The sequence below is a fragment of the Cylas formicarius genome, unplaced genomic scaffold (genome assembly GCF_029955315.1).
Source record: "Cylas formicarius isolate icCylForm1 unplaced genomic scaffold, icCylForm1.1 PGA_scaffold_4__25_contigs__length_36172078, whole genome shotgun sequence".
Taxonomy (NCBI): domain Eukaryota; kingdom Metazoa; phylum Arthropoda; class Insecta; order Coleoptera; family Brentidae; genus Cylas; species Cylas formicarius.
Window position 1 is genome coordinate 5,464,402 of NW_026844334.1, and position 23,760 is coordinate 5,488,161.

Here is a 23,760-nt window from a genome sequence, read left to right on the forward strand (position 1 = left end):
GAAAGATAAATGTAAATAACAAAAAAAGTCATATGCAAAAAAAAGCGATGCAAACTTAAAATATAGAAGCAACAAAACATCAGAAGAACACGCAAACTAAGTAGCAACGAGAAACAAGGTGAATGCAAGGATAAAAACCATCAAAGAGGAATATTAGGAAAGATTCACGAACGACATCTAGCACGAATAACAGAAAACCACGTGGAAAACGCAATACGAGAAGTGAAAACACACAAAGCACCAGGAGAAAATACGATCACAAACGAACAAATTAAATATGGCGGAACAAAACTAATAAAGAAAATAACAAAAATTTTCAATAAAATAATTAAAGAACGAAACATGCCTCTAGAATGGAATAAAAGTTTGACTACATTAATATTTAAAAAAGGAGACAAGAAGAAGCCATCAAACTATAGGGGAATATCATTGCTAGATACAATATCGAAATTTTTCACCAGAATCATAGCCGAAGAACTAAGAGCAACAATTCCGATATGCGAAGAACAACAAGGTCTTAGAAAGAACAGATGAACAACAGGTGCCATCTTTATAATTCGCCAGTTAGGGGAAAAGTCGACAGAATACAACAACCCTATCTTCATGTGTTTCGTGGACCTAACAAAAGCGTTTAATGAAATAGTTAAAGAAAAAAATGTATCTTCTAAAATAATAAGGATCATAGAAGAACTCAATTACAACTGGTCCACTAAAATAAAAGCTGAGGGAAAGGTAAATGAAGAAATAAAAGTTAACACAGGAATAAGACAAGGATACAGCTTAAGTCCGTTTCTATTTGACCTGATTATGAACAAAATGATAGAAAAAGTAAAAAGAATAACAGTGTACAAAATAGGAAACACAAATATCACGATTCTATGTTACGCGGACGATGCGGTACTGATATCTAATAGCAAAGAAAACCTACAAAGAAGTTACGCATATTTAGTAAAACCGCAAAAGAATACGATGTGGCAATATCAACAGAGAAAACTGAATGTTTAACAGTATCTAAGGAACCAATAAGAGCTAGAGATGGAAGGGACAATCATAAAGCAAGTAATGTCATCAAGATACTTAGCAGTAGCCACAGCAGGTGCGTTAAGGGATATAGTGTGGTGAAATAAACATCTAGGAATAGAAACGAAAACAAGAATCTATAAAACATCAACAGATCAATACTTACGTATGCCATAGAAACCAGAGCCGGAATGCAATAGCACAGGTTAGCAAAGATCACAAGAGATGGAAAACCCAAGGAAAAAAGATCAAGAGGAAGACCACAAAAAAGATGGTAAGATAGCTGGCCATCAGAATTGGATTTAATGTGGGAATAAGAAGAAGAAGAAGAGGAAAACATCCTAACACAATTTTTTTATATATAAACTTTAAAAACGGTTCCTTGGTGTATCCTTTTTATAAGTCGGTGACGAACTGAGAGTTTTCTTTTAGCTTATCAATAGGAATGGACTAATGTTTTCAATTTCTGAATTATTTTGCACTGAAAATAGCTGCTAATTTTGTCTGTCAAATTTCTTGCAATTCCATTGCATATGCCGCAAAATAAATGAAAAGTCTTTGGTACGCAGTTATTTTTTTTATTCGTTTAGTCTCGAAAATAATTTAAAGAAATTAATTTACAGAGTTCCGGGGGCGGGGGCGGTGTTGAGGTGATGGCTGAATGCGTGGGGGCCTTGGGGAAGGGGGGCGGTGTGCACCGCGCCCCGATTAGCCGCCACGTACCTATAAATAAAAATAATAAACAATCCGGCGAACTAACCGACACAAAGGGGTAAAGCGCAAATTACCCGGATTGGATGGCGGCGACGGGGGCAGCGGCGTACGTCACAGGGGCGTAAGCGAACGGGGCCGAGTAGGCGAGGGGCGCGGAATAAGCTAAGGGGGCGGCCACACCGTACGTGAATGCCTGCGGCACGGCTATGCCGGCCGCGGCTATGCCCACGAGAGCGAAAAGAGCGACGATCATTGCCTGAAAATAAATACGAAGCTTTAAGTTTACGTGGGCGAACGGCCTCTGTATATGCGCCCACCATGATTCGAAATGGGCGGAAAATATCTTGATTCTTGGCAATAACCCATAAACAGGCCTTATGAAAGAGTAACGCTTAAATAATAATAATAATATTAAAATAATAATAATAATAGTAATAATAATAATAATAATAATAATAATAATAATAATAATAATAATAATAATAATAATAATAATATGCCTTTTAATTATAATTAAATTATAAAAAAGTAGTATATATCAGGGCCAGTATTCACCTACAAATTACTATTACTTTAGTTACTTCTATACAACAGAATTAGTTAATTGCTCAATGAGAAAATATATAACATAATCTGAACTTATTCTTTTTTGTATATTTAGGTATACTCGAAATCAGGACAGATGACATGAGAATACGCTTGGTAGCGTAATCGTTATCTTTCCTGAATTCTTGCATATATTTAAAGGTTTCAATGTTAACATGGTATCTCTAATATTAAGATTATACATGCTGCAACTAAAAATTAAAAACCAACTGTTTGATTTTCAACCAATTAGTCTTAGTGTAAAAATGTGGGATATGATCTAAAATGTTTGATATTGTGTTTTCGATTTCACTGTGGATCTTGTAATTGTTTTTTATGCGTTGAACAAATTACAAACTTCTTTTTGAGTTCTCGCTTTTCTCTATATCCAATAAAAATTAAAATTAAAATTTTCAGAGTTTCATTTAGATGTACCATATTCACCTTCTTTACTTTACTACTTACCTGTTCATTTTAAAATTAAAATACTGTTTTTTATTCTTTTGCACATAAAAAGTAAGAGGTTCTTTGCTACAGTTAGTTTTCGTTATTATAAATAAGTATCATTTCTTTTTCTTTCTATTTCTTAGAGGTTTTTATTTTTTTTATCAAAACGTATTAACTTTAATCCACCAGAATTAATTATAAATAAAAAACGTAAAAAAACTATTTAGAATAAATTTGAAATAGAGGAAATTTGTAAAGACAGCCTTATGGCTCTCTTTTCTGAATTACCGCTGCTTGCCCCTACCTTCCTTCAAGCGTATTACAAATACGATCTGTTCTCTTTTTATATTTTTTTTCTACATTGAACGAAGTTTTAAAAAATTATAATTTAAAAAAAATGAAATTCGTAAAGTCATATAGGGCTGTATTTTCTGACTTAACCGCTGCTTTGCTTGCTTAAAAAATATTAGAAATACGATTTTTTCAATTTTTTTTTTATAAATTGAACGAAGTTTCAAAAAACTATTATTTAAAAAGAGATGAAATTTGTAAAGACCTAGGGGGCTATATTTTGTGAATTACTAACGCTTTCCAATATCTTCCTTTAGAATTGTATTAGAAATACAATCAGTTCTATATATTTTTTTGAATATAATTTAGAAATAGAGAAAATTCGTAAAGACATCTGCTTTGAAGAAAATTTTTTAAAATAATGAAAAAATTTTTTTTCTTAACAGTCAAGGCCCTAAATCAATATAATATACAACCTAGGAATTAATAAAAAATTTGATTTGATTTAATCAATGATTTCATTTATCATAGTCGTCCCTATTTAGGGCTAAATCTAATTAGTTAAGCGATTGTATAGACAACAAAATTCTGCGAAACACGAAATTTTCAAACAAACAAATTTAATTTGTTCGGTTATTTTAACTGACAAATACCGTTCGAGCGTTTTAATTAAAAGTAACAACAACGCTCGACCGGATTATTTCGGATTCCGCGATTGTTTTTTTTTTTTGAAAATAATTCACAACTTAACAAATTACGAGGCGAATATTAGTTATCATTATTTCTTACCTTCATTTTTAGCGTCGTTTAATACCTTTTTCGGGACCGAAAAACTGTATACGTTTGTCGCTCTTCGGCCTGTCTTTTATATACCCGAATTTCATTGCCGATCGTCTGGTCACGTTGAGGGGACCACAGCTTAATAGCCCCACTCGTTTTACGAAAAAAAAAAATGTTCAAACGCGAAACCAAAACCGGACCGGTGCAGGAACAAACCTTGATATTGATATTTAATACGTTGGATTTATCATAATTAGGTTACTTTGGGCGTGTCTCCTATACGAAAAACAACTTTTTAAGGAAGTTTAAGTAAGGTTTAAGGAATCTGTCCCTGCTATTTTTCAGGGTAAACGGTCTGCATCTAATAATGATTTTTTGACCAATAATAATTAATGATAATTATTTATACAAAGTGTTGTTTTTATACCGGGTGTCTGTTTATGAGGAAACGGACGGTCCTCCAAAGAAGAATGAGAAAATGCTATTGATTATTTATGAGTTCCTGATATAGTTACTACTGGGTGTAATTGTAATTAAGATTTTTAAGACACTTAGACAATTAGAGTGAGTACTGTCTTCAAGCTGAGATAAATTTAAATCTTTTTTGTTTAATGCCTGTCTTCTATCTCTGAAAGAAAAAAATACGAGTGAGGTGATCGTGAGTGTGATTGTGATCGCATTAGAATTAATTTTCAGAAAAATATGTAACGATTTGTTTATTTGCGTAATTATATAATCAAATAATGGCCCAATAACTCAATGGAAACTGGATCTCCATTTGCCCTAATCAAAAGTCTGAACGTCTTCTTCTTCTTCTTCTATATGAGGCACTTCTACCTGTTTTATCTCAATGTAATTTTTATCACGAGTTGTCGTTCCATCTTTTTCGTGGACATCCTATAATCATCCCACGGGCAGGCGATTTATCTCTTGCTATCCTCACTATCCGTTGTTCAGACATTCTACCTATATGTTGATTCCATTCTTGCTTTCTATTTCTTGTTCAGGTGTTCAATTCCACATGCGTGTCTTATGTTTTCATTTCTTTCTCACAGAGTGTTTTTTCCTGTTATTTTCCTTTTTGTTTTCATTTCATTTGGTTCCAAACATTTCTGAGTCTGAGATGTTTCCGGTCTTGTTCCAGCGATATATTTCATTTGTTCTTCCATATCGTGTCGTTTCGGCATCCTGGTGTTCAATTGACTTTTGCAGTTTGTTCTCTTATTTCATCAACATGTTATTATCACATGATAATCTAATTCCTAAATATTTAATGTTCATTACCTGCTCTATAATCTCAAGTTCCAGCTTACATCTCATTGGTTCTTTAGAGATTACTAGTGATTTAGTTTTTTTGCAAATCGTGCAGTTTTCGTGTTTTTTCTATTCTGTTATTTATCCCTTTTTCTTGGTTTCTTCTGTTCTTTATTTCTATTCCATAGTAATTGAAGCTTGTGACCTGCGGCATCATTATATCATCCAATTTTATATATCTTTTTCTGTATTCATTTTCCATCACCACTACTTTTGTCTTAGTTTTATTTAGTTTCCTTCCAAAGTCCATAAAAGCATTATTCCAGATCGTCTTGCTATTCTGTAACTCTGTAACTTTTCCGGAAACCTATTAGACCTTTGGCAAATGCTCCTTTGGATACTCTTACATTTCTCATGTATCTGTTTTACAGTTGTTTTTCGTCAATATGTGAAAAGCAAAAATCCTGCTTTGGGATGTGAATGGCTCTGAATTTTTTTTTTTTTGGTATATTACATACCTACCTAATATTTTCTTTGCGTATATTTTTCATCACCCTTATCATTTTGCTTCCGATTCCTCTTTAAAGTAGAATTTTCTATAGTTTGTATAGTATTTTATCAAACGCTTTCTCCAAGACAGTGAAGCCCAAATATATTTCATTATCCTGATCTGTTGCCTTTTCAGCTATATATATTTTTTTACTTCCTTCTGTAAAATACCTAATTATACACCGATCTGGAGTGCGGGAAGCGCCACTTTACCAAGTGAGTTTCTTTTCCCATGGATCCGAGCCACTTCGGACATTTCCGGGATCTTACCGCACGGGTCTGGAAGGATTCGGATGTTTTCGGAGATTTTACCGCACAACTTGAATTTTGACGTTTGTCAATTCTGACGGTCTGTCAGTCAATTGTATTCGTGTTTCTTGCAAAATTGTACCCAAAAACTAATACACAGGAAAATGTTATGCAATATATCAGACAATTGAAATACTACGTGCTATATGCTACAACTAAAAGCTAGTGGACCAGTCGATAAGTAAAGTGACATTTATAATTTAGATTTCCCACAAAAATTTTACATACCGTTCGCATGAACTTTAGTGGTTTTAACAGTTTTTATATTAATATCTTGCCAAGACCAATTGTACGATTTTGACATATCCATGTCTCATCAGTAGAAGCAAAACAAAAGGTTAGGACTAGGCTTTTTCTTCCTCATATCTTAAAAATTTAATGCTCTTTAATCTCTATCCTTAGATGATTTTTCTTACAATTACAGTCTTTTTCTTTAAACTACTTAATTATGGCAAATAGTAAATATTTTGTTTGAATGGTGTTATATATGGTAATAATTGGTATATTATGCAGTAAGTGCGGTAAACGGCATTTGACTCACGAGTTTATTTGACACCAGCGGAGCGCAGCGGACTAATTATTATAATATATAATTATATATTATATTATATTATATATTTTATAATTTTTTATAATTTATTTTTTTTAATTTTTTAATTTTATTTTTTATTAATTTTTTTTATATTTTTATAATTTTATAATTATAATAATTACTGCAAATATATGACTCTGTATACTTCTTCCCTTTACTGAACTATTAGTAAGTAGTAGAGATAACATAAGCAATTCAGATTTTGCTTAACTGTTGTTTTGTTTCCCCGAAATACTATAATAAATAAGTTCTGTCCTTAGGAAATTTTTTCCCTAAACTCAAGAACCGAGAAACTTGTATTTTTAGCTACTTGATCCGGAAAAATAAAAGCTTCGGCGTTCGGCTCGACCTTACAAGTAAAAAAAAAACTTTTTTTCCTTTGTTATCCCCCTCCCGGAGACCACCAGATATTGAGGGCGCGGTCATTACCGGACTGCCCCGAGTTCGAAAGTTTATTATTTATCGGAAAATTGAGATTGAGAACGAAACTTTTTTCAAGCGCCTCGAACGGATATATATATATACGGACCCCAGAGACAAATAGGCGCTCCGTTATGTCACTTTGCGTTTCCTTTCACATAATCCCGGGATCGGTGATTTATCCCGGCTCCGCTTTAAAGGGTAACAGCCGGCTGGAAATCTGGAAATCCTTAAGTAAATATTTTAGTTCCGTGCAGAAACTACGTCTGTTATATATAGAGGAATCCAGAGGAATCACACTCTGGTTCTTCGTCCTTTAACATTTTTATAAATTTGCATACCATCAACTTCTTCGAAAATTTACTAACAGCTTCGCGGAGGTGGCGGTGGTGGTGGTATACAACTGAATTCTTCTAATCAACTTAATGACATTCCAAGCATTCCTAAATTTTCTTGTATAACATGCATAACGTTGTAATTGATTGACTTTGTAAAATAATATATAAACTCAATGTGGCTGACTCTTGTTACAACGCCTAAGCAAGTGATTGGTTGAATGGAGTGAGACATATTGGAATATTCATTCCAGCCTATATCAACTCACTGAGCGTATCCCTTGTAATATGGTAGAAAGTATACTATATAAGTTGTCGAAAAATATTCTCAAACTTCTCAAGATCTCAAGAAGGGCATTAGCATCTGTTTTTCATATGACTTGTTATTCCTTTCCGCCGCTGCGTAACTCCCTAGTTAGTTATGGAGCCTTATTTAAATTCATCTCCATGATTAGATACCACAGCTGGGCTCTGGTTCGGCAGTGGTCCTTCCATAGACCTATAAGACCTTTTGATGAGCATATTGCTGATTTTGGTCTAACCACCCCACAAAAGGGTCCTCCTCCGATCATGCGGCCTGAAGCCATCTCGGGGTAGGTCGCCGGCCCTTTCGTTACCTTGGTGGCGGCTTTCTTGCACTGGCACCCACATAGTCACATTTTATTTTGACTTGTCATGTCGTTTAATGCCTTGTGAAACACCAACATTCACTTGGATGGCATTTTTCCTGGATTTTTCATTAGGATTCTTTTTCCTCTTGATTTTTCTTGCACGATGTTCGAGTGAGGTGATCTCTATTTCTAACACCGTTAGATTAGCTTCTACTCCCTCTTTAATTTTTGAGCCCCCTGTAATAGATCCCCAGTATAATTTATGTACGCACTTTTTTCTTAAATTTTGATTTCTATTCTCACTAATACACTTAACCAGACACTATATTTTACACACTTATATTGCAAATTTGCACCAACGTTATAGCGTATTGCAAGCCTAAGCCTATATTTTTTAAGTAAATTGGTGATAAATTGAACATTTCAGAACGCGGCAACAAAGATAATAAAAACAAATCAAAATTATCAGATTAACCGTAGTAATTTTTTTTGTATTAATTTCACCTAAACTCTGTATAGATGGCAATTGTTTCATTAGGATTCTTTTTCCTCATTATTTTTCATGCACAGTGTTCTAGTGCCACTTTTAACTCTGTTGCTAACTTGCCATTGGAATAGAATTTATTTATTTTTGTCTTATATTCATATATTTCAGCTTCTAGTCCCTTTTTCACCAATGCACTAAAAGAGGCACTATATTTTATTTTTTATTGCATATCTGCATATTTGAATTGCGTTTGTATATTTGCATATTGCATATTTGCACCAATTTTTCAAAAACTATAACGTATTACAAGTCGAAGTCTATATTTTTAATCTGTTAACCTTAGCTAATTTTTTTTATTAATTCGGGCTTAACTCCTGACATCAAATATGTTCCCACACGCCTACTGTCGTTTGTTCCCTTTATCCGAATTGTCTTCATCGATTAAAACGGATTATTTTCTTAATCCGTCGACGAAAAAAAAACCCTTGAATGAAAATATCCCCCGTTGCTTTGCACGGGAATCCCGTGACCCCCCGCCACCTCCTGGACAACCCAGACGAGATTGTTGGGGAACGGTCGAGAGTTCTAAGACGCGGGGGATCCCTAATGAACTCGTCTCTGTCCTCTGTCGAGTTCTCCCTCTTTCGCTTTCCGACGTCGTTGTCGTCGATCGGATAGGTTCGTCCTCTAAAAGTGTCCGACAAGCCACGACCCGGGTTTTTTTTTCCGCTTCGGAGCAAAAACGATCCCAATTAATGGTTTATGCCATCTGAAAAAAAAAGGAGGACGTTGATAACAAACAATAATTAATAAATAGTATAATTATTATAAAAAAGCAAAAAAACATTTAAATATTTAAAGATGTAGTGTTTTTTTTGAAATCCCAAATAAACACTTTTTACATTTTATACGGAATTTTCGTGTAGTCGAAAATACTATTAAAAATAATTTCAAAGATGCCAATTAACTTCAAATTTCAAAAAGCTTCCATTTATTAACCCGTGGCACGCCCTTAATTTGTAATTTAAACAAAAGGAACACTTTCAACTTAATTAATTATAATAATAAACATAAGACGTACAACGTACACATTATTTGTCTTGTCTTGCCTAAATATTATATCTGTTTAAAGCAAAAAAGCATTTCCTGTTATTAATCTTAAGAGATTTTTACTACTATTGACCACAACATTGACTCAAACTCGTAAGTTAATTCCCTGCCGCTCCTCTTGTTCTCTGTCCCTTTACATTCTGAGCTACACTTTTTTTGAACTTCTTAACATATTACAAGCGTTATTTCACTAATTCCGCAGCAAACAATAATTAATAAGTAGGTAAGAATAAACTATACCCTGTAGAATAGGCAACACAGAATTAGCAGTTGTAAGCTGTGTTGCATAACTAATCTCGTTTGTTTTCGTTCACTTTTTGCTAAAGTTGTGACCAATGAAGGACGGCGTAATGATTGTCGTAAATTTTCATTAAGCAATGGCTTAATAAATCTTCTATTTCGAAGTATATAATAACACAACCATTATTCATTTTTGCCTTATAAGTTTTATTTCTAATTTACTTACTTAATTACTTCTCAAAGACCTTTGAGTTTTGTTTGAAGCTAGACATTTTGATTAGTTTAAAGTTGTTTCTTTTAACTTAAATTTCTTGAAATTTGAAAATATATCATGAATAGTTTTGTATTAGTATTAATTCTTTTAATGGTTTGGTGTGTGTGGTAATGCAATACAGATTTAAAGATTTGCACAGTCATACAGGTTGATGGTTCAATTTTTTAAAGATATTCAAGTGAAATTTAATTTTTAAACGAATTGCGAATTATTAGATTCAGTTTTCGATATTTTGCTTCGCGTTAGAGATATTGGAAAAAGTTATTTGAAAAAGTTGTTCCGAATATTATTCTAACCCCACATACCAAATTTCATAAAAAAAATTGGTATTTTTAAGTTTCTCATTATTTTGGTTAATACAGATTTTTTTTTATTTGATGAATTAATGTAATTTACATACTTCAGTGAAATAGATAACGCTAATACAAAGCAAAAATGTTTTATTTTTTATCTTAAAATTGAAAATATTGCTATTCCAAAAAGATTCTCTCTGAATATTTTTTTATTTTATGTTGTTTATTTAACTTTTGTCTCTAAAGCAATGTATAACGGGATTAAACAAAAATTAGTTAAAAAAATTTAGCGTACTGCTCTCACTTTGTTCAATAATAAGAGTTTTACTTTCTTAAAATGTAGTTATGAATGATAGGAGCAGTCTAATTCACTCTACACACAACATGTTTTTATAATAGTAATACCTCCACTATATTTTATTGTTCCATCTGGCTTTTAACACAACCTTCTATAACAAACTACCCTCTATTTGAAACAAGGAATCACCTCCTCAAATATTTCGCATATGTTTTTAAACACCCTGTATAGTGATTGGTATTGCATTTGTCAAAGATGCTCAAAATTTAGCGGTGCCTTCATCTTAAATGAACATTATGTCAATAGCCAAATATGGATAAAAAATATTTTATTCTCATCTTAAAATCGAAAATAATTCTAATACACACTGCAATTTTATTATTTTATGTTTTAGAAGCTTTTGTCTTCTCCAATTTTTTTCATAATACGTTGTCTTTTCGAAATAAAAAAAAACTAAAACAATGCATCAGGTGATAAAAAAATACAAAAAATTCTAGTGGACCGCTGTCACTTCTTAAGGCCTTTTTTATTATTACTTTATTTGCCATTACTCAGTTAATTTAATCAAAAAATTATTGTCTAATTTATGAATTGTTCAATAATAAGAGTTTTACTTTAAATGTAGTTCTAATGAATGAAATATGGAGGCAATACGTTATATTTTATTGTTCTATTTGGCTTTTAACCCAACCTTCTATAACAAACTACCCTCTATTTGAAACAAAGAATCACCTCCTCAAATATTTCGCATATGTTTTTAAACACCCTGTATAGTGATTGGTATTGCATTTGTCAAAGATGCTCAAAATTTAGTGGTGCGTTCATCTTAAATGAACATTATGTCAATAGTCAAATATGGCTAAAAAATATTTTATTCTCATCTTAAAATCGAAAATAATTCTAATACACAATGCAATTTTATTATTTTATGTTTTATTTAGAAGCTTTTGTCTTCTCCAATTTTCATAATACGTTGCCTTTTCGAAATAAAAAAAAACTAAAACAATGCATAAGGGGATAAAAAAAATACACAAAAATTCTAGTGGACCGCTGTCACTTCTTAAGGCCTTTTTTATTATTACTTTATTTGCCATTACTCAGTTAATTTAATCAAAAAATTATTGTCTAATTTATGAATTGTTCAATAATAAGAGTTTTACTTTAAATGTAGTTCTAATGAATGAAATATGGATTCAATACGTTATATTTTATTGTTCTATTTTAGTTTTAAAAATAAAAATACTAATTTTCCGCTATATTGGTTCGTTTTTGACCCAACGTTTATATAAAAGTACCCTTTATTTTAAACTAGGAATGAGTCCCTTAAGTTTTTCGGTTTTGTTTTGAAACACCCTGTCTACTGGTATCGCATATCATTTATCAATTGCGAATCCGTATAAAACGCAGACGTAGTGCAGTGATGTTTTATTTAGGGATCGATTAATAAATGAATACATATACTCTACCTTAACCGCTATCCGGTAAAATTGAAAACTCAATTCGGCCCGAGAACACCGTTAATTTTTGAAAATTTTTATGATTAAAAATGGCGGCAACACGCGCTACACGCGCCCCGCAAACTGATTAAATTTGCTATTAAAGCTCGTGTACGGGGTCGGTTAAGTTTAACGCAACGGTCGATTTTAATCCCGTTATCGAAGCGAGACGATTCCTGCGGGCCAGATCAAAATCTTAGAGTCGCGCGCGTCCGTCCGGCAGGAAGCAACATTTATTCCGAACGAAATTGCCCGAACGCCCCACGTTTGCCAATAAGACCTCCTCGGGCCATAAGTCTAGTGCCGCGTGTTCCGAATGTTAAATAAACTTTAAAAATATGCGCATACATTTGCATCCGACGACGCAAAATTTTATGAAAGTTTTTGTTGACGCAGGACCCCCTCCCCCGACCGCCCTTCCCCCCCGCCACGGCACGGGACTAAAACACTTTCTTCGTTTTTTTTTTATTGCGAAACCTCGTTCTCGTTAGACTTTTATGTTTACTCGTCTCATATCCTCAAAATTGTCAACAAAAATTGAAAAAGCCACACCAAGTCTCATTTTACTGACGGAAAATAGTTTGCAAAAACGAAGTAACGGACGTTAGTCAACCACTTGGAGTATAATTATCAGTGCCCGACTGACGAAACCAATCTCGGCGAATGATAGCCGAGAAGTCTAGAGAAATACTTAGGGAGTAACCTCGGTATTTAACGACGGTTTCCCTTCGCATCCGCATCTCTTTCGCTTAGGAATATGATACAAGTTACAAAGTCTCAGTCCTGCTCGACTTTTACAAGAGATGGCAATTGTAGATCCAGAGGAGACGACAAATTTTTAGTCGGAATAAAAAAAGAATATATTTTTAAAACTTCAACAAATAAAAAAAACAGTTACCATATTGTTTGTTGTTTTCCTAATGTCACTAACATTCCATAAAACCAATCAACTTGGGCAAATCAAATAATCGTCAGATTGCATAAGTCACACTTTATTCAACTCCAGTTGGCACACAGTTGGCAAGTAGCAAGTACAAGAAGTTTTGTTTAAAGTAGATGTCCCACCTTAGGGTTTGGTGTTATTTTGGCAACTTACTTCGCTGTGGTGTCATATAATTACAACCTAAATTCTATACAACTTAGATTGGCGCAGTGAAAGGATTTGGAGTAAAAGTTTATATGAACTTCAAAACGAAAGACCTTAACCTACTATTTAATCGAGCCATTCCGGAAGTGTCACCAGAGAACTAGCCATGTCATGATCTTCAGAGGCTAGTGACCAGAATCGTCCAATGCGGTTACGAATATGGACTAACAATGAACAATGAAGAAATTAAAGAAAGAATAGAACTAGCACGAGAAAATTTAAACGAGAATAACAATAGACCGCCACCCCGGCTTTACGGAATGGAAGCATGGACCCTAAATGAGGTAACTATGGCGAAACCGGAATCATTCGAACTGTGGATATATAGAAGAATTTTAAAGATATCCTGAACAGACTACATTACAAATAACGGTGTTGTGAGAAGGATAAAGAAGCAAATGGAGATCGTAGGAACAGTTAAGACCAGAAAACTACAATACCTTGAACCGATCACACGTGGGAAAAGATAAGCCAGGCTATAACTTATCGTGCAGAGAAAGATCCTGCGAAAGAAAAGTATAGCAAGAAGGAGACTAACATGTCTGAGAGAGAAAGATCCTGGGAAACAGATATATAAAAAGAAGGAGACTATCATGGCTGAGAAATTGGTACGAATCGAACTTTTTAGAGCAGCCGCTTTCAAAATCTGAGTAGCCATGATCATTGTCAACTTCCGCTGTGGAGATGGAATTTGAACAAGAGGAGAAAATGTGGAATCTTGACTACCTGAATGATCGAACCGTCGATTTGTTAATTATTCCATCAATAATAGATGTGTGTTCCTCAGATGACGAATAATATTATGTTTTTTTTTATTTAATGCATGTATTATTTATAATAAACAATAAGGTAACTTAATACTATGTACATAACGCCTAATTTTTCTTCTTTTATAATAAAGGTGCTTCCCTTTTGCTGGTAACCTACAGGGACACCTTTGGCACACCATTATCAGTAGTAGTAGACGGCAAAAGCTGTAAATAGACAAAAGGCGTAAATTGACGTAGATCCGGGGTGTACTACACCCAAAAAATTTTTTTGCCAGGAAATCAATTCCGAACAATGAAAGTAGGTTTAATTACTCCGTACTTTTTTAAAATATACTTTAGTACACCCACCCACTCGTCTAACCGGTGATGGAAATGCATGATCACTCCGCCACAGACCAGAAACCGCTCAAAAGTTAAGCCGGTACGGGGTATACCCATACGTTTCGACATTGTTACTGTCACTTTCCGGCCTTCTATAACCTGGCTTCGCGCGCTTGTCACGTTGATGGACACTTCGGTATGTAAAACGGGATCGAAGCTAATATCCGTCACATTTATTTCCTACGTCAGGCGCATCAAATTCGGCACCCGTTTATCGAGTTTAACTATGTTATAGGTTTTTTTCGGCCATCGAGTTTAACGCAGTATCGAATGTCAATTTCGTGTTAAATTTTTTTCGCATATTTTATTTTTAATGGCGGGCCCAAAATCGGCCCCTTGAAATAGGAAAAAAGGCAAAATAAATGAGATAATCAATTTTTGTCACTAATATAAATTATTAATTTATTTTTTGTTATCTACAGGGCTATTCGATTTTTCTAAGAGCGCAACACCCATTTTGTTGTGTTTATTTTTATTGTCAACCAAAAAGCAAAAAACTTGGCAATTTAATGATGACAAATTCAAAAAATAGGATATGTCCGGCAAATAACCTACTATTGATAAAATCTGAAGCAAACGTTCCAATGGCTAGCTAGCATGGCAGCTTAAACATAACTAGTAACACATTTAGCGATAATTTAATGTTGGAAATAATCTATTGGAAGATTCATTTTTTTTTAATCGTAGGTTATATCCACCTATAGCCAAAGATTTTTTCATTCAGTTTTAAAATCTATATCTATGAAGGGTTTATGTGTTCGCTTGATTGGAAAGAGTAAAGCAGATGAAAATAGCCACAGCTAATTATAATAAAATATGTTTCAAACAGAACACAAGTCGGATATACATATTGAGACGAACAAAGGCCCCAAGATCGAGCCTTGAAGTAGGCCCTGTATCACTGAAAGATTTCTGGATTTCCTATTGTTGTTAACAACCTGTTGTAATATTTGTCAAAGTAAGAGTTGATTAATTTAGTGAACTTATGTTGAAAACCAAAAAAAGAACTTTTCACAAGTAATTTGACTAATCTAACCGAATAAGAAAAGTTTTTCCGATCAGCCTGACAAAGCAGCATCAGTTATTTTAGTAAATACGGTGACAGTTTCAAAATATTTACGAAATCCAGACTGTGTATCCGAGATCATCTTGTTCTTGAATAAAAAGTCGCCCATTTGTTCATGCGTCATTTTTGCTTGAAAAATCTGGACATTTGATAAAGACGAGGTGTTGGCGAAACAATTGTCATGTCAAAATATATAATTTCGTGAAAATCTGAACTTTTAGCTCTTATTAGTAAAAGCCTCCTCAGTTCAACATATTTGACACCTAATCCTCATAGTTGTGTGATGTAGTGACCAATTATGAAACCTGACGCAATAATCATTATTTTTAAGGATAGATTGTCGGTGGTTTTGATTTCCGCTTTTCGTATTATTAACTATTCATCATTTATTTAAAAATGAAATTAATAAAAATCAATTAACAGACTGTAGACATCTGAAGACTGCAAATATCATTTCTGTAAATGAATTCATAATAAAATTATTCAGAGAAGTCTTCTATAGAATAAAATGAATATAAATTTTAATACAGCTATATATAAATGAATTTATAACCAGATTGCTATAAGATAATTAGATGTTGTTTATTCCGTGGGTAAGGGCACACTCGCTGGTCTCTAAGAAAGTAGTGCTTCTTTTTGTGTTCAATAAAAAGTGGCTTACAATGGAGATGCGTAATGAATTCTTGATTCCTGAGGGACGAACACACAGACTCAAACAAATGTCGAAGGCAAAAGCCCCAGAAGGAGCCCTAGACATGACACGGGCAAAGTATACATCTCTTGCCAATTCATGAAATGTTGGCACGCACAGAAACAAAGAAATTTATAAATATGACTATAAAACTTCAAATTCTCGTCGATAGATAAAGCCCACAAGCTTACTCGTTCTTACCACCAGTACATTTTAGAGCTTAAAATTACGAGTTTAGACTTGGGCCAATATCAACTAAGGGAAATTAAAGTTTTCCCAAGTGGCGCTTCGGGGCGACGCGACATCGTCCGAGGTTAATAATTCAAAACATTGGAAAATCATCGGAATCTATTATGTAGTTTGCGAAAGTTTTAAAGGCAAACTTTTAACGGCGAAGTTATATATATAAGCCTGGCGCGCGTAACTTAGCGAACAACGATCCTGCCGAAGCTATTAACGAGTTTGATTTGTGTAGAAACTTTTCCGTGGCAATAACAAAGTTTAATGTCGAAATGGATTATGAATTATGATCGCGATACAGTTAGATACCCGTCCGACCTGTGTACCGTATAAATTGGACAGCCCGTCCGCGTTTATTCGATTTATTGGCGTTATGGCGTCGGTGCGAACTCGCGCACACCTTCCGGAATGCGAGGGGGTGAGGGGCGAATGAAAAAAACGACGTGAGATTATTTTTCGTCGCTTCGCCATCCGAATTAAAACGTCGAAAATGCATCCAACGCTCCGCCATATATCACGACGAGAAGAATGATTATTCATTGTTGGTGCACGTCAATAGGATCTATCGGTCTCTGTTGGTCTCTTGTTTTCGACCAATCCCTAGATCTTCTTACCAATTTGACTCAAAACTCCGTTAGCTTTACTACTAGCCCGAAATATTCTAATTTTCTACGATAAAAATCATAAAAAATCATGATTATTGACCAATCAAATCACTAATCTTACCTAGTAGTCTAGTACCTTTAATTAACATGAATTTTATCATAAAAACTGCCTCAGTGTTCGTGTTTTCCTCACAATTAGTACGTCACCAGTGAAATACTGCTATGAAGCTCTAGCGATACAAATTGTACACTTTGTACGAAGGATACTCACAAAAAGATATTGCACGATATCTCAGGAGAGTTCAGTCTACAAAGTATTTTAAAAAGGTTTAAATACACCGGGAATTTTGTACGACACCTGCGGTCAAAGACGCCAGAGTTGTATAACAACAATTGATGATTGATGATTGGTATTTAATTTCACGAAAACGAATCTCCAAAACAAGTTAGTTCAAAAACAGTCAGAACAAGCAGGCTTAGAGCCAAGACTGCCCCCGCCAAAGTTCCACGTCTTCAGCAAAGTCACAAAATTGATTGGAAAATATAGAGAATATGGAGAATAGAGTCGTGGAAAGATATGCTACGGCTTTCTCATATAGACGGTTAGTTTTGGAGGTATTGGAAATGATCGGATGAGACGAATGAACTAGTGACATCGAAAAAATCCAGCAAGATCGTGTATCGGGCATATCAGATATAAAAGATTCATAGTAGGTCCAGATTATAAAAGTAGGTTGACCACCATATAGCCAGGACTTAAATTCCATTGAAAAACATGTGGGTACCAAGCACAATAGAAGATTTTCGGTTTGCGGCACAAGATGAGTGGAATGCCTTAAGAATATATCCAAACTCCACGTAGTATGTAATTAGAGTTCGTTATTAACTACGCTCTTCAGAATTAAATAACCTAAATTTTTACAACGCATATTTTTCACCATTTTCTTGTCATGAAAACTTAAAATTGTCCACTAAAATTGTTAATAGGTTGTTATTTAAGGATAAAAGTATCTACTGAATAATTTGTTGATTGTAAATAACAGACATTATGGTGTCTGCGATTTTCCTGGGTCTCCTGGGTAATTGTAGGGTGCAGATTTTCAATATCAGATATACGAGGGCAGTGCCAAAAATTTCCCGGCCTGAATATGAAAGAAACAAAGCAGAGTAACAATTTTTTATTAATTTTCAATACAGTCCCCTTAACGTCAATACACTTATTACATCTCTTTATTAACAACTCAATCCCTTTAAAAAAACATTCTTTTGGTTTATCTGCAAAATGAGCTAAAACAGCCTCTTCTAACTCAACTTCGTCGTTAAACCGCCGTCCACGTAAATCCTATTTCAAATATCCACACAAATAATAGTCGCTGGGGGCCATATCTAGACTATAGGGAGGACGATCTATCTGTTGGAACCCACGTTTTGCTCAGTCTTTCACTGCAGAATACGAATGAGAACTTTGGCCGTACACACCATCCAGCTTTTGTTTAATAATTTTAGGTGCTAACCCTTCTTTTGTCAAAAACTTTATGACTGCTCTACACTCAATTTGCTTATGTGCGACATTTTTTGGGACCCGTTTTGTTTAAAATGCTGTCAATAACAATCTATTTGACGCAAGACTTTGCCACTTATCAGCTGTAATCCGCCAGGCTATCTTATCTTCAATATTTTTAGTGTCCTGATGGAATCGTTTCCCTTTTTCTTCGCCACAATCACCTACAAGTTTTCTGGAAAGAGATCCATGTGACTGTGGAGGTGCTGAACTTTTATACTCACGTTGCAACCAAGAATATTAAAATTCTCTGCTTTAATAATAATAATAATAATGTTCAGTAAGCATTTTTGGCAATCGGCTTATATAACGGATATTATTAAGTAAATAATAAATAAAAATCGAACAGAAGTGAAAGAAAATGGAGGTTATTCTGTGACGCAACGCTGCGTGTATAGAGGCTCCGACGCGGTTCTTAACTTTTAGTTTAATTAAAACTTAACGGAGTTTTCCGAGAAAATTTCGGTTTTAACAACTTTCCCAAATAAATTACTCGTTTCTGTTCGGGGTGTCAGACGCCCGTTAAAGGCGTCGACAAGCAGCTAAATTTATAGCGGAAAAAGCGGAAGATATATTTCGTTTTGCGATAAACGCGAAAAGTCAAAAACACCGCGCCCTAAACGAGGACCGACTTTTTCGCACACTGTGGCAGGTTAAAATGCGGCGTTATTATTATCTATTGTAGTACAGGAATAGAAAAAAATATTATGATAGTTTGGAACTGCCAAGCAAACATACCTACCGTTGAATTTTGATTAAACGAAAGTAAAAACGGTTCATTCACACCTATAAAAATCAAATCTGTTCTGCATATGTAATGTTATTACATATGTATTGATATGTATACTAATAGTGATTATTCCGATATTTTGTTAAACCTCTCTCTAAATAAAATTTTCCTCCCAAATTGCGATGTTATTTTTCACAAACAAATTCATAGACTACAGGGGCATAAATAATAATTTTGACAAACAGAGAAAAATATCGGACTGCCCTTTTTACCTTTGTTCAAAACATTGATATATCACGTTCGATATGGAAACCTTGTTTATAGTCAATAAGATGGTATATCGTTTTGATTTTAAAGTTCTACGCGCACTCGTAAAATTTTTTAGTTAAACATTTCAAAACTTTTTGTTTTTATGTTAAAATATTCCCCTAAAAACATTGTCTAATAATAAACGGGGTTGATGAATTGCTATCCATCGCGCTCTTGTGCAGCACGACTTGGCAAATTTCCCGTGGAAAATAATAATAACGACCTGGACCGCGATTCTATTATTGTGAATCTTTCGGCAGGTCGTTAGCAATCTTAATCGGTTATCCGGAGAAAAATGAGGCAGTCTCTATGCATAAACCTCGGATCTTATTAAAAACAACCTCTTAGACCAATCGTGTCTTATGTAACAACTCCAAAAACAAAACAAAATTAGTAAATATTTTAAAGGTCCACACAGATTTTAAACCAAAATTTGCAATAAAAACTTCTTTTGGATTAATCGACAAAATTAAAGATAACAAAATCCCTTCTAACTCAACACGATTGTCTTTTGATGTACAAAACTTTAGATCAAAATTATTTTGAATTTAATGGACAGATTTACATCTCTAAGGAAGGTTTGATTATGGGAAACCCACTTAGTCCTTTGTTAGCCGAGATTTTTGTGGATAATTTGGAAAATATCATACTAGAACATCCTTTAAGTAAAAGTTTTCTGTGGTGGTATAGATACGTGCATGATGCCTATCGAGATTGAACAGGATAACTCTATTAATTTTTTAGACTTAACTATTACGAAAACGCAAAACAAATTAGATTTTTCCATTTGCCATAAACCTTCACACACGGACACAGTCATATATAACAGCTCAAATCACCGTTATACACACAAAATGGCTGCATTCCACTTTTATACACAGACTTCTTAATACGCCACTCTCAACATCAAATTACAACAAAGAACTTAATATCATTGAACAAATTGCACTGAACAACAATTAACAAAACAAAACGACAAAATTATAAATAAAAAACAAATCCAGACAACAGTAAACTCTATTTATCCGAAACCAAATACAGAACACGAACAATTTAAAACAATTACATACATAGGAAACCCAGTGAAAAAGTTTCAAAACATTTGTCAAAATGTGGTTTGAAAATAGCTTTCAGAACTAACAACGCAATAGAAATTTTTTTAAAAAACAATAAAACGAAATGTCCAAAATCTCAAAAATCAGGTGTCCAAGGTTGAAATGCAGATCTTAAAATGTATATTGGACAAACAGGTAGATGAGACATTCAAATGTAGTGCTTAAGGATCAATTAGATTTAAATACCTCTTATTATTATTAAACTTAAATTCTCACAACAACATTAATTAAGGTTTTATTCTCGTTTTTCCGTATATATAGTAGCAGATAGTTTGTAAATATTACATTTGATAAAGACACGGTGTTGTCGAAACAATTGTCATGTCAAAATAAATAATTTCGTGAAAATCTGAACTTTTAGTTCTTATTAATTTTGTTAAATAGATTTTCATCAAGTAAAAGCCGCCTCAGTTCAATCCTCATATGTGTACAATACTTACCAATCCAATCTACTAAATTGAATTTAAAATATTTTTAAATACCTCTTCTAATAAAAAAATCTGTCCTTTTTTGTCTGTTAAAATTTTTTTATGTTCCCAATCTTTCGCACGCATCATTCATTTGCTTCTAACTGATGCCCTTGTCCATTTTCAACAGGGGACTAGATTTTTGGACCTTTCGATCTACTATGTTCGCAAATCCTAGCTCACCACCTTAGAACAGAAAGTGGACTACACAGTTTCGTAGAGAGTTTAGATAGTTCTTCGGGATCAGTGGACTCTTTAACCACGTTACCTCCTCTTTTAAACATATAGTATACTTGGTGTTGTCGATAACTCTCAGATTTGGATCTTTTGACTAAAGCCCTCGATTACCTCAGGCCTGGCATTGACTCCCAAGCCATTTATTTAGCTCCCTCAGCCTTCTAATAGCCAACAACACCCCTATGGACATCACTACGACATCTCATGTAGAATTAAGTTGTATAGTGAAACTGTTTGCTGATATTATTTCGGCGTGGGGTCTCGATTAGAGGTCCGCTACTGGAACTAACAGTTGGTATCGGTGGAAAATTAGTCGGCACCCTCTTCTCCGAAGGAAACTTTACCTATATGTAGCCGAACGCTTAGCTTTACACAAACTTCCCGGAAAAGTAAACGTCGTAGCAGGATAAGGGAGGAACGGGAGTGGCGGTTACCCCGGGAGCTTGTTTATATGTGCCGGGACGGATGTCGCTAATCGATCCAGGTTTATCCTAAAATCTCATATACTCCGAGAGATATTGAGGTTCGTGGCCTTTCGCTCAGAAGAAAAAAATCTCGGTCGCTATCTTTGGGACCCGATTTCTGAAATTAACGAGCGGCTTGCAGAAGGTTATCTATAAAACATCGATCCAATTGCTCCTGACGAATGATTTAAAGACAAATTAGGTGCCCCATCGAATACATAGGCATTACAGGTTAGAAAGGAATTTTTTGGACACAATCAAGTTTGTTGTCAACCATCTAGATGAGGATTTCATCCCTTTTTTTCTTTAATGGGAGTCAGGATCGAGTGATACGTCATTTAAACTGACCTACGTTGCCAACATACGTTTGGCAAACAAACTTTGCAAAAATGTGTTCATTCTTGGAGACGAAATAGCTATCGGAAAAATTATTAAAATTTTTGATCACACGTCTTCAGAAAACTTCCAACTCGTTACCACTGTGTAGTTGAATCGACTTTTTTTTTCTATAGCTAGGAAAATAATGTTGAGTTGAAACTTGGCCTCTTATTTGAACTAAAAATAAAAATATTCAACATGCTTATAAATTTTAGAATTTTTTAATTAATTGATTTATAACTGGAGAAGGTTCTTACTTCCAAAGGGAGTTTCTTACCTAAAGGGTTTCACTAGCATTAATAGGAGTAATTATAAATCTATGCTTTAGTTCAAAATTATCTGCATCTCACCTAATGATATCGCCATAGAGGTAATCTGGGCAATAATTACAAATTATTTTTTTAAAATGTACCAAGTTGTGTTTTTGTTCATTAGAATCCGATTTATGATGCTCACTTTCACGTTTCCGAATACTTTTAATTAATTTGACACAAACATCTTTCGTTGTCTTCTAAAATCGCAATCTAAGGGACAAGGTACGCAATAATTGAACTCGGATAAGGTCTTTACTAAGGCAAGGCAGTTTATTCAATGCAGTTGCTAATATGAGAGATCAGTATTCATCAACAAACCCAAATGATTTGCTAAACGTAATAAGAATCTCATTGTTTAGATGTAGTTGAAGGACATGAATATTTTGTGAACGCCCGAAACGAAGGGAATGGGATTTTCTTGACGTTGTCACAGGAATATGTATGTAATGTGTGGCTTTTTCACTAGCTTCCTTTTGTTTGACGTTATCAGTCGTAAAGTATAAATGGAATTTAATAAAAATTAAATAACTATTGACCCCTGAGACACTTCAAAGAGTGTAGAAATAAGTTTGGAACGGTTGATATTTAGTTTGACCATTTGACTTCGAAGTAAAACTTAAGGGATGGTGAGTCACTTTTTGAAACCCAGATAGTTCAGAATGCCTAACAGTAAACCATGATCAAAACGATCAAAAGTCTTCGAGTAGTTGAACTAGACCAGTGAGTGACTACGAAGATAAATTGGATAATGAACTGCTAACCAAACTGACGACGATCCTTTGAGGTTGGGCGGAAACGCTTTGTGAACGTCCGAGAAAAATAACGTTCGCAATTTTATAAAATACCCGTCGCTCTATCAACTTTGAATACTTTCATAAATATAAATGGGGCGTCTCTATATACGTATACACACACTCACGCCCTATACAAACCCACCTATACGATTCAGAAAGTCGTTCGTGTCGCTTTAACCGGCGGAGTCACGGAAGCGGCAGTCCCCGGAGTGCGCCCCCCAACTCATTACGCGATATAACATTTCAAATATGCATCACGACCGCCTAAAGGGGGGGCAGAGGTGCTTTTCATACGGCCGCTCCAGCCTCGCAAATTGAAGTTCCTTGTACACCTCTGAGTGCATGAAAGCGAACCTATTGTGGCCCTAATTTAAACTCGTGTCCTC

The 23,760-nt window shown here is 34.3% G+C and overlaps 2 protein-coding genes across 2 annotated transcripts in view; one reads left to right on the forward strand and one right to left on the reverse strand.

Annotated features, from left to right (window-relative positions):
* LOC132700840 (U1 small nuclear ribonucleoprotein A) overlaps positions 1–23,760 on the forward strand; it is a 227,706-nt gene that overhangs the window by 173,718 nt on the left and 30,228 nt on the right. The window lies entirely within an intron of this gene.
* LOC132701354 (uncharacterized) lies at positions 1,591–4,040 on the reverse strand. The gene is made up of 3 exons (XM_060669188.1): positions 3,847–4,040; positions 1,809–1,990; positions 1,591–1,743 (listed from the first exon to the last, which is right to left on the reverse strand). Exons 1-3 carry the CDS (start codon positions 3,850–3,852, stop codon positions 1,638–1,640), a joined length of 294 nt encoding a protein of 97 aa, XP_060525171.1. The 5' UTR covers positions 3,853–4,040; the 3' UTR covers positions 1,591–1,637.

Excerpts from the sequence above, each read along its gene's own strand:
- LOC132701354 (XM_060669188.1), bottom strand. Across the intron at positions 1,744-1,808 it reads GTCGCCGCCATCCAATCCGG|GTACGTGGCGGCTAATCGGG; the intron begins GTAATTTGCGCT and ends TTTTATTTATAG.